At 46.3% G+C, this 13655-nt stretch overlaps 1 protein-coding gene across 9 annotated transcripts in view; it reads right to left on the bottom strand.

The window, feature by feature from the left end:
- RAPGEF2 (Rap guanine nucleotide exchange factor 2) overlaps positions 1-13655 on the bottom strand; it is a 1671940-nt gene that overhangs the window by 907195 nt on the left and 751090 nt on the right. For all 9 annotated transcript variants that reach the window (XM_069631345.1, XM_069631346.1, XM_069631352.1 and 6 more), the window contains exon 4: positions 8294-8377. In XM_069631345.1, coding sequence (XP_069487446.1) covers positions 8294-8377 — 84 coding nt within the window. The remainder of the gene's footprint in view (positions 1-8293; positions 8378-13655) is intronic.

Raw genomic sequence — 13655 nt, 5'->3', positions numbered from 1 at the left:
CGCAAGTATTTTCTGTGCGCTGGGAACATGGAAATATGAAAATAGGCATCTTTCATGTCCAATGTTGCCATGTAATCCCCCTTTTTTAGGAGGGGGATTACCTCTTGGAGAGTAGTCATGCGAAGTTTTTAGGGCTTGACAGACTTGTTTGCAGGCCGTAAGTCCAATACTGGGTGCATTGTCAAATCTTTTTTTGGCACAAGGAAGTAAGTTGAATAAATACCCTTCTTTACCTGGTGTCCTGGGACAAGTTCTATCGCGTCCTTTGCTAGCAGATGGACGATCTCCTCAAGGAGGATCTTCTGGTGTTCCAAAGAATGTATTATTTGTCGTGGAGGATGGTTCCGGGGACGCTCTAACAGTTCTATGCAGTACCCAGTGGATACTGTGGACAGCACCCATCTGTCTGATGTGATCCCTTCCCAAACTTGGGTGAAGTTGGAAATGCGTCCCCCTACTGGGGTTGCGTGGGAAGGGACCCTGAACTGAGCGTCACTGTTTTGGTGGAGGCGTGCCGTGTCCTTTACTGGGACTGCCTTTACCCTTACCACGTCCTCTTTTATTACCCCTGGGTAGACTGTTGGTTTTTGCTCCACGGTGTACCCTGCCCCTGGGAATAGTTAGATCCTCTCTGGGAATTTTGGCCACGTGGGCGACGAAAATTGCCATTCCCTCTCTGATTAGGGGGTTTGTTGGTTAGTTGGCCTAGGGATTTGAGTGTCTCATATTCGTCCTTGGCATTTTTCAGCACGTCCTCGACCGCCTTACCAAACAACAGATCCGGCTCCACCGGTTTATCTAACAAAGATGCTTGGGTTTCAGCTTTGAATCCAGACTGCCGTAACCAAGCGTGTCTCTTGATAACAGTTCCTTCTGCTATCAATCTTCCGACGTTATCCGCGGCATCAAAGGTTGCTTTTAAAATGCAACCGGACACGGCTCTTCCCTCCGCCGCAACTCGTGCCAACTGGCTCTTTAAGGGTTCTGGGGCGGAGTATATGAGTGCCGCGACTTCTTCCCACTGATGGCAGTTGTAGCTGGCCAACAGGGTGGTGGAGTTGGCAATCCTTGCCTGGTAGGTGGAAGTGGAGGCTACTTTCCTGCCCAAACCATACAGTTTCTTGCTCTCCTTGTCGGGAGGAGCTTCGGACGATGACAAAGTTGTTCCAGCCCTCTTACGGGCGTTAGTAACAACCAGGGAGTCCGGTTTCAGATGCCCCCTTATATACAGTGGGTCTGATTGGGCTGCCCTGAAAAGTTTCTCAATCCTGGGGTTCACTGCCCTGGTGAGGTTAGGATTTAACAGTGAAGGATCTATTCTTCTCTGAATAGACTTAAGGATAGGGATGGCCTGAGCAACAGGCCTCCTTTCTCCCACTAACTCTTCTGCGAAGTCCCTCTCCTCTTGAGCACCCTGGGTGTCAATGTGGAAATGTTCTGCCGCTCGGGACAGAACTTCATTCAGGAGAGGCTGATTGTCGACAGTGGAGTCGGTAATCGGGGGTTCTTTCTCTACCGGGGAATCTACTCTGTAGGTCTCAGGGTCTTCCTCTTCCTCTTCTTGGTCCTCATCATCCCCATAGTAGCCCGTACCAGTTTGCTCTTCCAACATGCCCAAATCTGGATCCTCACAAAAGGATGTATCCCCTTGATATTGGGAGTAGAGCTGTATATAGAAGGGTCCAAAGACCGTGTTGCGGCTTCAAACCGGGACTTCTTACTTGGAGGTATTGGCTCCTTAGAGCCTGAGGGTGCTGACCCGTCGGGAGTATAGGAGAGAAAGTGTTCAGGGTTTTTTGTGTAAAAATCTGCCAATGAAGACATCCTTAACATAACCCTGTCTATGTCATCACTAGACCATTCTCTAGAACTGGGAATGATCCTTTCTGGGGCTTTCTCCGCCTTATCCTGACTACACTTACTGGTTTTAGCAGGTGTCCTTGGGATAACAGAGGGCTGGGACTTGTCTGTCTGTTTATGAGGAGTGGAAAGTTTATGAGGTGTGTGAGGAGGCTGAGACTGCTTCCTCTGTTGTTTTCCCCACTCCCCGTGGGCGGAAGAGTGTTTTTTCAGCCCTCTGGAGCCTTACGACGCCTGGCGTCGAGGTTCGGGGGTAGTGTCCCTATCTTTAGAACGTGGAGGTAGGGACTCGGGAGCCGCCGTTACGCGGTCTGTGGGCGCCGACTCCTGGAGTGCGGTCTGGGGATAGAAGTCGGCTTCGTCTTCAGACGATCGAACTTCCGTTACCTTGGGGAGCGAGGTACTCTTGGCAACAGTGGATGATTGCCTGGAGTCATGCGGCGATCTAGATCGAGAACGCCCAGAGGACACCGATTCGGACCGTTCTCTATATGCCTCTTTCCGAGAACTCGACGTGCGCGTCGAGTCTCAGTTGGACTTCATGTGCTTACTTCATGTGCTTTGTGGAAGTGCTGTGGGTAGCGCTTGTGTCGCCGGGGGTCTTCCCCATAGCCGCCCTGCCGGACAACCTTCCGAGGTCGGGGACTTGTGCTCGGCTGTCTCCTGACGCCACGTTGCCCTCGCCGTCTGAAAGCACGGCATCGCTGAAGGCGCCCTCCGCTGCCATGGCCTCCTGACGCCTGGCGTGGTGGGCCCAACGCTCGATCGAACGGTCCTTAAGTGTTTTCGGTTTAAACCTACTACACGCTCTGCAGTTCGCCTCGGGGTGGTCCCTCAGCAAGCAGAGATTGCATGTGGCGTGCCTGTCGACCCAAGGGTACTTGCAGTTGCACTTGGGGCAGAATTGGAAAGGGGTACCCTCCATACGCACCTTGTGGCAGCGGGCTAGTAAGTGTAGAAATATATAAGAATGTACCTATATACCAAACGAGTGTAGAGTATGTCCACCCCCCACTCTCCCTACTTGCAGGGCCGAGGCCAGAGGCCTTCCAAGGCCCGGGACGAGGCCTGAGGCCTTCCGAGGCCCAAAACCGTCATGCAGCTGTCGACGGTCGAATTCTTCTCCGGGCCAACGTGGAAGTTCGGTGACTCGACGTTGGGGTGGAGAAATGGGTAAATATAACAATATTTAGCAAAAGTATGGCTAAGGCCAGGGAACTCCGTGAAATGCTTCCGACCAGTATGGCGGAAAAAAACAATCTGAGGGTCCTACACGCGTGAGGGATCATGGGTACTGTGGACATCACACTAGGGATAGTACTACTGGCACGCCCTGTGTCGACGCCCATTTTCGAGTTTCGAAAAACAAACTGTAATACTCTGCAGCTTCCACTAGATGTCGGCCTATGCACAGCATGTGATCTAAGCAGATTCCACAAGCCTCAGATAGATAGATATATATATCACACACACATACTGATGGTAGCTCCCTCCCCACTGAGGGCTAATATTGAAAATGGGGGAGAGTTGGATCCTGGCTGGCTCTAACCTACAGTTACCAGAATTCCCTGCTGCCACTGCCTGGTACATACCAGAGGGATTTAACCCTGCACACCTGCATCCAATCAGCCTCCCTGAAGATTGCTGAGGCATGAAAGCACGCTAGGAGGAGAACATCTCTGGACTGTTTGAGCTTACTGCAGCTGGGACCCAGGACTGGCTCAACTAGGCGTGTGAGTAAGCGTCTGCACTGGAAACATGAGAACCTGAGTAAAATCCTGGTAGGCAAAAACTTGAGCACCCTTGCCAACCTCCAAAAAACCCAAGGGGTTGCATCCGCCCTCTGAAAAAAAGTCACGCTATCCACCCACATCTGTCCTTTACTTGTGCCCTGAAAAGTAGCCACAATCAGGGGAAAATAACTGCACCAGTGTCCAGGATTGCAACCTCTCTTGCCACATCCTGGGCAAATACTCATGACTTACTTGCACCTCGTCATTTCACCTCACCCCCATGTCTGGCCTTTAACAATACTTTACTATATAAAGTTAATTTGAAAAGTGCACATACCATAGTGTCACTCAAATATATAAATCCTTATAGAACTATGTCAGGCACTATCCCCCCCAACCCATCTTGACTGGGAGACTTCAAATACAAGAATGAAATTCAGCAAAAGGAAAAAAAAAAAAAAGATTCTCTCAAAGAGCACTGGGTACATAGAAAATCTTTAAGCCATATTGGGGCATAATATATATATATTTATAAAACAACATGTTATTCTAGTTTGCCTTGCAGGTGTAAGCTGGATTTGCTATTCTCCATGTATTAGCAGATCCTTACCCATAGGTAGCTGCTCTTTTCATGTGGGCCTCATGGCAGTTTGACTTTGAGCGTGCAATACTTTCAAGGACAGATGGTAGCATGGTGTATACAAAAAAAAATTGGATGCATGTGATTTCTTAGTGCTTTATGAGATTTAAAACTAAGAAAACTAAAAACAGCCCTCTAAAAAGTGGCCTAGTTACTTATTAGGCAACATGGCCTGAGGGGGCCAGCCCCTTCCTTGCTTTGAAGCTAAGCAGGGTCGGTCCTGGTTATTGCATGGATGGGCGTCCCAGAGGCCAATTTTAGTATGGACTACCCCCTCATCTGTGCCGGCTCCCCCCACTCCCTTGAAGGCCTTCTCACCTCTGCTGCCCTCTCCCATCCCCCCACAACATTGTGTTTCTGTGACGCAATTTGCTTTGAGAAAATTGAGCCTCATGTTGCAAACCTTGTCTCTAGCCCGCCTACAACTCTCAAATGTCACTTGGTGTCCTCTTTCGTCGTCCCACCCACTGGGGTGATAGCATTTGCATGTTTTTTGACGTACAAACTTCTTTTTTCTCTGTTTCATTTTCCGAAACCCGCTGCTATAACCTGGGGTATAGCAGTGGCTATCTTTCACATTTTAGAAATGGCAGTAGTTTCATTTATAAACACCCAGATTCTTCTCAATTTACCTGATACAGAGCTATTTATTTTGGAGAACGGGGCCCCCCTTCTCTGACAAATATTTTTAAAAGTACTGGACGGAATAACCCCACAACACAAAAGGATCGCAGGTCGACAATGTGTGCGAAAGTTGTTCTGGACGTGTTCCAAATCCGTCCAGCGGTTTGGGCTGTGTGGCCCGGCAAAAATTGACCTTTTTTTATCTATGGGAAAATGAATGGGGAGTAGGCCAAAACAGGGTTTTTTGTTTTCTCAATGACTTTTTTTCATTTTTCATAGAATCTTTCTGAAACTCCAGTACTCCAGTCTGGTGGGGTAGTTGGGGATGGTGGTATACGGTGCGTGACAAAACCTTTTTGCATAATTTCAGCCAAATCAGTCGCACAAATGAAAAGTTATTAGCAATTTATTTTTTGGATTTCCTATGCAACTACCTTAACTATAGGGCGGCGATTATATATATACATATACACTGACGATAGTCACCCTATAGTTAAGGTGAAACCTATCATCCATAAGAGATGTGAAAATGGTATGGCTATGAAGGTTTGAGCTGTAGGGCGGATCAGCATGACATTTGACATTGCTAATTTTCTGCCTGGGCCCTCCAGAACTGAAATATATAGAATATATGCAGTGTCTATAAGTCGTCATATTTTCAATTCCTGTGATATACTTGTAGTGCTCTTTTCCCTTTATGAATGCAGCTCTGAACGTACCAGAATACAGCCTGCATCAACAGTTTACACCAGATAAGTCGCAACGTAAAATCTTTGTGAATTCTGCTACCGCTTTAAAGTCTAAAAGACATACTCCAGAGGAGTCTGTGTCATAGCTCCTGCTTTGAGCCATTCTTTGACAGAGGCATGCTGCTTGCTGTTATGCACGATGTGATTACATCTGCCGTTCAACGTGACAATGTATCTTAAAAGGGCATCAATAGACCGCCTTGAACAGATTATGTTCTTTAGTTTTCGTTTTTTTTGTGTAGGTCAATATTCAACCGCCCATTTTAGACAGTATGCGGGGTTTGGACTTCAAACTGTACATGTGCAGCTAGCAAAAGTGGAGCAAAACAAAGTGGAACAGGATGTCACGAAATGGCGGCCCAACGTGTGAACCTGCCGAGGTGCTCCGTTCCACAGGCTTGCACTGAAACGGGAAACTGCCCTGTCCTCTCTTTTACTTAATAACAGGGGAGTCCATCTACTCCCGTGCCCTGGGCTGTAGATTTTAATATTGTGACGCCTGTTCAGGGTTTCTTCAGTTGGTCTTCACGATGAAAATGTGCTGCCAGCAAATGTCAGACCCTGGCTAAGTGTGCTCGAATCCCGTGGCAGCCATCTCCACAGGCAGGCAATAGATGGTGGCTGATCAGCTAGATATTTAAATAATGTTTGCATACTCCACTAAACGTTTGAGACGCTAGCCAAGTCACAGGTCCAGCTTAAAAGCAGCTCCAGAGCAGAAGTAGCCATGGTACTGCAGTCAATTATTTCATGCCAAAGTAAAGCGGGCGTGCAAGATGCGCCATCTTGGGTACCCTTCGTCAGACGGTTATCTGCATTAGTGCAATTCTTGTGATAGCAACACTGGAGTGGAGAAAGGAGCTGCATATTTGTAGAACAGTCCTGCCTTCTTTCAAAGGCATTCCTCACACTTGCCGAGCTCACAAAGGCTTGTCGGAAAGCTCTTACACAAAACGCACCAGAGTGCTAACAGCAAAGCAATGTAGGGGCCTGCTGCCGAGCTTCGCATGTCTAATCAATGGATAAACGCCGAGACCTATAGAGAAACAGATGTACTATGATCATTTGCTTTGTTATTTAAAGCCGTCACGTGCCCTACTGTTCGGGACCTGCTCCGGCAAGGGAGCTTCCAGAACAAAGCAACGATCCGGCTGAAGCGGCATCTGCGACTGGCTAGAATTATTCGGCATTCTGCATTTGCCCAGCCCTCCCCATTGTTGCATAAATCTGTTTGGAACTACTACCACTTACTGATGTGGGTACCAGGCTACCTCCCCCGAGAATTCACCTGATGGAGCAGTCTGCTCCCTCTGTGCTGGAGCCTGTCACTGTCCCTTCTGTCTATAGACTTGCTAGTGCGGGTTGGGGGAATCCTAAAAAGTGGGGACCACAGGACTGATCCCGATGTCCCCCTGCTGGCCCTCGAGTGATGCATTTAGCAGCGCTTGTGGGTGGCCATCACTCCTAAGTATCCTGAATTTAATCCATCAGTGGGGAACAAGCCGCTTTCCAATTCTCCTTCCCAGCAATGTCAAAGGTCTTGGGCAAACCACATGGGCCAAATCCATCACTCTAATACGATCAGATTCCTGCTCGTTCAATGTGTGGCAGTCCCTCTAAAGGATTAGCACGGGAACATCTGTGCGCTCTGTTCCACACGCACTCCTCCCTCCTTTCAGTATTCTTTGCACATCACTTTTCAATACCCTGCAGTTTATTTTGCGTTTGCTGCTGTTCTGTGGACAACAATCCGAAGCAGGGTCCAGATAACTCTGCCCACATATGCAATACAGGAAAGCTAAGCAACGTACACTATGCCTGCATATGCAATACAGGAAAGCTAAGCAATGAAAACTATGCCTGCATATGCAATACAGGAAAGCCAAGCAATGTAAACTATGCCTGCATATGCAATACAGGAAAGCTAAGCAACGTAAACTATGCCTGCATATGCAATACAGGAAAGCCAAGCAATGTTAACTATGCCTGCATATGCAATACAGGAAAGCTAAGCAACGTAAACTATGCCTGCATATGCAATACAGGAACGCTAAGCAATGTAAACTATCCCTGCATATGCAATACAGGAAAGCCAAGCAACGTAAACTATGCCTGCATATGCAATACAGGAAAGCTAAGCAATGTAAACTATGCCTGCATATGCAATACAGGAAAGCCAAGCAACGTAAACTATGCCTACATATGCAATACAGGAAAGCTATGCAATGTAAACTATGCCTGCATATGCAATACAGGAAAGCCAAGCAATGTAAACTATGCCTACATATGCAATACAGGAAAGCTAAGCAATGTAAACTATGCCTGCATATGCAATACAGGAATGCTAAGCAATGTAAACTATGCCTGCATATGCAATACCGGAAAGCCAAGCAATGTAAACTATGCCTACATATGCAATACAGGAAAGCCAAGCTGCAATGCAGGAAAGCTAAGCAATGTAAACTATGCCTGCATATGCAATACAGGCAAGCTAAGCAATGTAAACTATGGTCCTACCAGACCAGGTCAGAACCATGGCTTCACTTGTGAACACTTGCCAATACTCAAGAAAGTATTCATATGAATGACTTGTTCCCCCATACAACATGCATATTCCACAACTAAAGAAATCGCTCTTCATACATTTAAAGAATTTATAAAGAGGTGACAAAGTTGGAAGCACGTACCTGCTCCTCGGAAGAAACATCGATTCTTTGATGAAAACTGAGCCAGACAGAAGAATATACCAACAGGTGCCGATATCGTCAGGGCTGAAACAGAAAGTGGGTAAATGGATGAAAAACTCAATGCAACAAGCAGGCTACATATGCAAGACAACCAATCACAAGGACGAAACACTATCCAGAGGGGGAGGAGTTCAGTAAAGGATTGAAATGCTTAACTGAGTGGAACGCGACTTTAGGCCACACCACCAAAACCCTTATAAGCGTATGGGTGTTGTTACTCTTTACTCATTCGGTCTAAAGTCCCACTTCTACGTTGAAACTCAAACGTTTCTTTCTTCTCTGAGCAGCTCCACTTTACCATTTCCGCCTGTCTTTCCTCTACCAACTCTTGGATGCTTACTCCATCACATGATCCAAAAACATCCATGACCCAGAGGCTCTTCTTTTCTGCTTCATCCCCTTATGTCTGCGTGTCTACTTCTTCCATTCATTTTTCTCCTGGCTGTCTCACTATCTTCTTCAGCGCGCAGATCTAATGTCATTTTGGACCCTTCTCTTTCCCGTTCTCCTCATATCTCTGCTCTTGATTTTTCCAGCCATTTTTAACCGGACCACATCTGCAACATTTGTCCCTTATTTTTCTGCTACAGGAACTTTATTCTCACTATTCTTTAGCCCGGCTCCACTTCTGCCCTTCACTTCTTCTTGGCATCCTGGCCTCTGCTCTTTCCCATTGAACGCTATTGGAATCTGCTTCTCACTCCAGCTACTGCTTGCCCGCTCCCCTACTGCTCCTGGTCTTGGCCTTACTTCTCTTGCATGGCTTTCTAGTCCTGCTCAGCTTCAGGTCGGTTTTGTCTGTATTGTCTTTAACTGCATTCATGGCTTTGCTCCTTGTCTTTTTTTCGTCTGATTTCCACCTATACCGCCTCATGGCCTTTGTTCTTCACCATTTTCTTTTTTACTGTTACACAAGGACCTTCTGCTCAATTCTATTTCCATCCCGTCTCTCCTTTCCTCAAAGTTTTGTAATTTCCTGCCTTATTCAAGTCACTCCTAAAGCTTATCTTCTTACTTCTTTCGATCATTAAAGACCTGTTAAATGCCATTTTGCATTCACATAATTTATTGTACTGTGTATTCTTGTCATTTTGTACATCATTTATAAAGACAATAAAATATTTCGAAAACCTGTGGCAAGTCCCCAGTGTGATGGGTCCCAAGCCTCATGACACTGCCTGCCATTATGATCAGAAAGGGCGTAGAGAAGTGTTGGCTCCCGTCAGCCTGAGCTTTTCTAGAACAGCGATTTGCTCTACATGATATTTAGGAAAGATTTAGGTTTTTGGAGTGCAGTATGCAGGAATTATGCAAAGTGGGAGCTTGCGGGGAACATCCGTTTGGAAGCTCAGTAGGAATGTCAAACTACCAAGATGGGGTTGGGTTAAACACCTATGCAGACTAAAGGCTTAACCACAACAAAAGGCATCTTCTTCTGTCAGAACAAACCAAGCAAAAAGGTGCGAATGTGGGGTTACCACTAGCGTATCAGAAAAGAGCTACTCTCTCCCTCAGGTTCACTAATCTGTTGCATGGTATCTGGGCTATAGCGCCCAATAAACTTCTTGGCTTCAGTCTAAAATAAAATAGGAAAAGGTTGTGATAAACATCTAGAGGTTTGAAACCTGTGTCTCTCCAGATGTTTTGGACTATAACCCCCCCTCAACTGACTATACATGGAGTTTAATCCTTTTCAATTGACTGTGCTAGCTAGGACTGATGGGAGCCGGAGTCCAAAACATCTGGAAAGCCTATGGTTTCCAAACCCTAGTGATTTATCACTAAACACCATAGGGACACCTTCTATGGGATTGGTCTTAATAACAGTATTACAAGTATATATGTTGGGATACAGGACTCACCCAGCTTCACGAAAGGTAACAGTCTCAGGGATATAGCACCAAACCACTTCTTTACCCATTGTCCTTTCCAGGGTTAGTGCTCTTTTATTGGTAATCAACACCAAAAGGATAGTGTGCCTGGCACACTGCTTCCTTTTTCGGACATATAAAACCCAGGGTCACTAGGATAGCCATGGGGCACCACTTTACTAACGAGACCTCTCGTGTTCCTTTCCCCTTCTCCCTTTCTTTCAATCATGTTTCAGGATATAAGGCCATTGCGATTACAAGGACTGTCTTGACCCTTTACCTCTTTAATAAGGAATATGATGCCATTCACAGCTGGTAGGTTGCTTTTTTCTCTCCTAAGGAATATGGTGCCCTTATCCCTACCATGTCGCCTTGGTCCTCTTCACAACAAGGATTACAGTGGCCTTCTCACTCAGGAGGAATATTGTACTCTGGTTCAGTTTGAAGGCTCACTGGATTCTGGCTTCCTTGCTTGGTACTGCAAGACTTTTCTATCTCTCTTGCTCCTTCCTCTGCCCCTACCTGGGTCAACCTTTTGTAGGTTCCATCTCTTTTTCCCTTTCTCTTTAGCTCTTGGATTGGTTCTCGTCTAACCATTTTTGTAAGGGGTCTTTGGATTTGCCCTTTATCCCAATAGACAGCTTTGCCCCTCTCCATGCATATCTGCGGGCCCCAAAGTTAATAAAATGTCAAGCAGCCATTTTGAGTTCCGGGGGTAATCCCAATCACATCATGGCTCCATGTTGGGTTCCGTCATTGGCCGAGGTTCTCATTGACCCATGGGCTCCCTTGATGCTGTCCAGGCTCATTCCACTTTCTGCTGCTACTCGATTTCCTGTTCTATTCACAGGTAAGCTTCTGTGTGGGTTGCTTGCTTGTTGTTGCGCTTCTTTCTACTCCCTGGCTATGGAGTAGGCCAGGTGGAGCTCCGCAAGGGGCTCTGCTGAAGGTCTGCTGAGCACAGCCACCTTCCCATGCACCTCCCCTCACATTGCGGCAATATCCAAAAGGAGCTTCTAACATCTGAGTGTTAAGACTTCATGGGCTTCAGCTATAGCTGCATGTCCCCTATGATAGGATGATAGTTCCTCTGGCCACACACTACTGGTCTGGATTTAGGCTTTGCTCCATCTTGCACGCATATACAGAGGCATTGACGTAAAGTACTGTCAGTAAAGGGGTTGCAGGCTCTTCGGGGATGGGCATGACCTACTTTGATCAGGAAACAGCCCATGTGATACAGGGGGTCTCAGCTACATCCCCCACATAACACTTCCAAAAATCTCCCTTGCAGATGGGGACCCTGGGCTGCAGGTGCCCCGCTGGGTCAATAGTCAAACATGGCGGCTCAGCTTCATCATAGAGCTTATTGAAAATGTCAAGCTTATCAAGAAACGTTTGAGAATGCCAACCTGCAAGTCTATTGTGACTGTCAAACCGATAGCTTACTAAGAATGTCAAACTAGGAGTGTACAGAGAACAGCAAAGTAGAAGCGTATTAGGAATATCAAGCTTATTAGGCGTGTCAAGCTGGGAGCCCAATAAAACTGTTAAGCTTACTGGGCATGTCAATCCGGGAGCTTACTGGAAACGTCAAATTTACTGAGAACTTACTAGAAAGTGAAAAAGAGCTTACTGCCAATGTAACGTTTACTAAGAATGTCAAACTGCTAGATTAATGGGAATGGTCAAGTTTATTGAGAACATAGAATTGAGCGGGAATGTCAAACTGAGAATGTCAAGCTTAATGGGACTGTCAATATTAATCAGAAGGTCCAAATGGAACTCTAAGGGGATGTACAACTGGCTGCTTCCTGGTAATCTCAAAATGTGTACAATTATTGCAACATATGTTTTTAAACTGTAACAACCATTTTTACTCATGCAGAATAAGAATAAAAAATACATCTGAGAAATTAACATAATTGTCCTGTTTAGAGCGAACAGGACACTATATTGAATTTAATTGGTTCCGATTATAGTACAAGTTACTCACCACTAATAGTCCAAAGTCTCCTTTGGAAAAGCCACATTAAGTAGTGAGGCAAGCCACCCGCTAAGCGATGCAACGACCCAGAGATAGAAAATGGGTAGTTCCCCTATCCCAGAGTTTCCCCCTGCGATCTCAGGAGCATGTAGAGAAAGTGGGGGTGTTTCAATGGCCCCCAGGCGACCAGCAGGTCAGGAGCGAGAGTTGAACACAAAAAGGAAAGCAGCAGTGTGACAATGGGATCGATCAATCCCAAATAATAGTTGAGAAACACACATGTTGTGAAGCCAACTCCCGAGCCGCACACCCAACCTGTTTAGCTGTCTAGATATCGATTTGTGGATACAGGGCAGAGTCGTGTTGTGGTCTGGCACACAGAGCAGTAGTTCTGGTGAACATGCCTTTTGAAAGCTGCAAAATCGGAGCCACTCATTATCATAACCAATAAGCACAGAATAAGACGCATGGTTAAGATGGAGAGGTCAGGTAGTGAACCAATCATACATGCCCAACCTAATACAGGAACAGGTGATCCAATTTACTACATTAAAAACCCTTTCACTTCGACCCACAGATAAAAATAAGTCCATGGAAGCCAACGTTGAGAGAATAAGAACAGCTGTTCATGGTGCAAAGGGATGTAGAATGAGAAGACAGAGGGAGAGAGAAGGTGGCGGAGAAGAAAGGTGTGAAGAAGGTACTGAAAGAGAGAGAACTAGGTTTAAGGAAGAGGTTGGCATTGTAGAATGTGAAGAGAGGAGGCAAGAGCAGTTCATAAAGTAAGAAGGTGGAGACAGACAGAAGAGACGGACATAGAGAGGGGAAAAGGCAGAGGGAGGCCACTCAGTCTTGGTGCTGGAAAGAAAGGATCCTAGTCCATGTTTAATGGGGGCCTGGTCCCAGGTCCTGGTCCATTCCAGAGTTGGAAGAGAGAAGAGAGGAAGGAGGAAGCCATGCTGGGGTCTAGATACCTAAAGTCAGAGAGATAAGAGAGAGCAACCGCGTGGACTGTCATATCTTTTTTGACTTGGAGGGGGCTTGAGAATCATGACTCCAGCCGGACAATCCAACGAGGACAGACTGGAAAGAAACATTGTCAACAGCTGAAGCACAAGGCACCATTGTTGTGGTTCCCAGCACCTGATGCTGTGATTGAAGCCCAGGAGGGCCAACCCATGCACAGTCTAAGAAAGAAGGGCAACAAACCCTGTGAAATTCCAGGATATTATCATGACTTTGTGTGGACCTTCCAGAATGATACAACCCAGTGTATGAATTGTTACATCCTAGGGAATCTGGACTCATGTCCACCGTCCATTGTTAAACTAGGGTTTGAGTATCTCTCTCTCATTTTATTGTGTTTCCCTTGAACCACCGCACTGTTACACTGATGCATATCCCCATTGTGTTCAATAAATTCCTTATTATATCCTACATGCCT

The sequence above is a fragment of the Ambystoma mexicanum genome, chromosome 6q, assembly GCF_040938575.1.
Source record: "Ambystoma mexicanum isolate Mex_15411 chromosome 6q, UKY_AmexF1_1, whole genome shotgun sequence".
Lineage (NCBI taxonomy): Eukaryota > Metazoa > Chordata > Amphibia > Caudata > Ambystomatidae > Ambystoma > Ambystoma mexicanum.
This window is presented reverse-complemented; position numbering and strand designations above follow the sequence as displayed.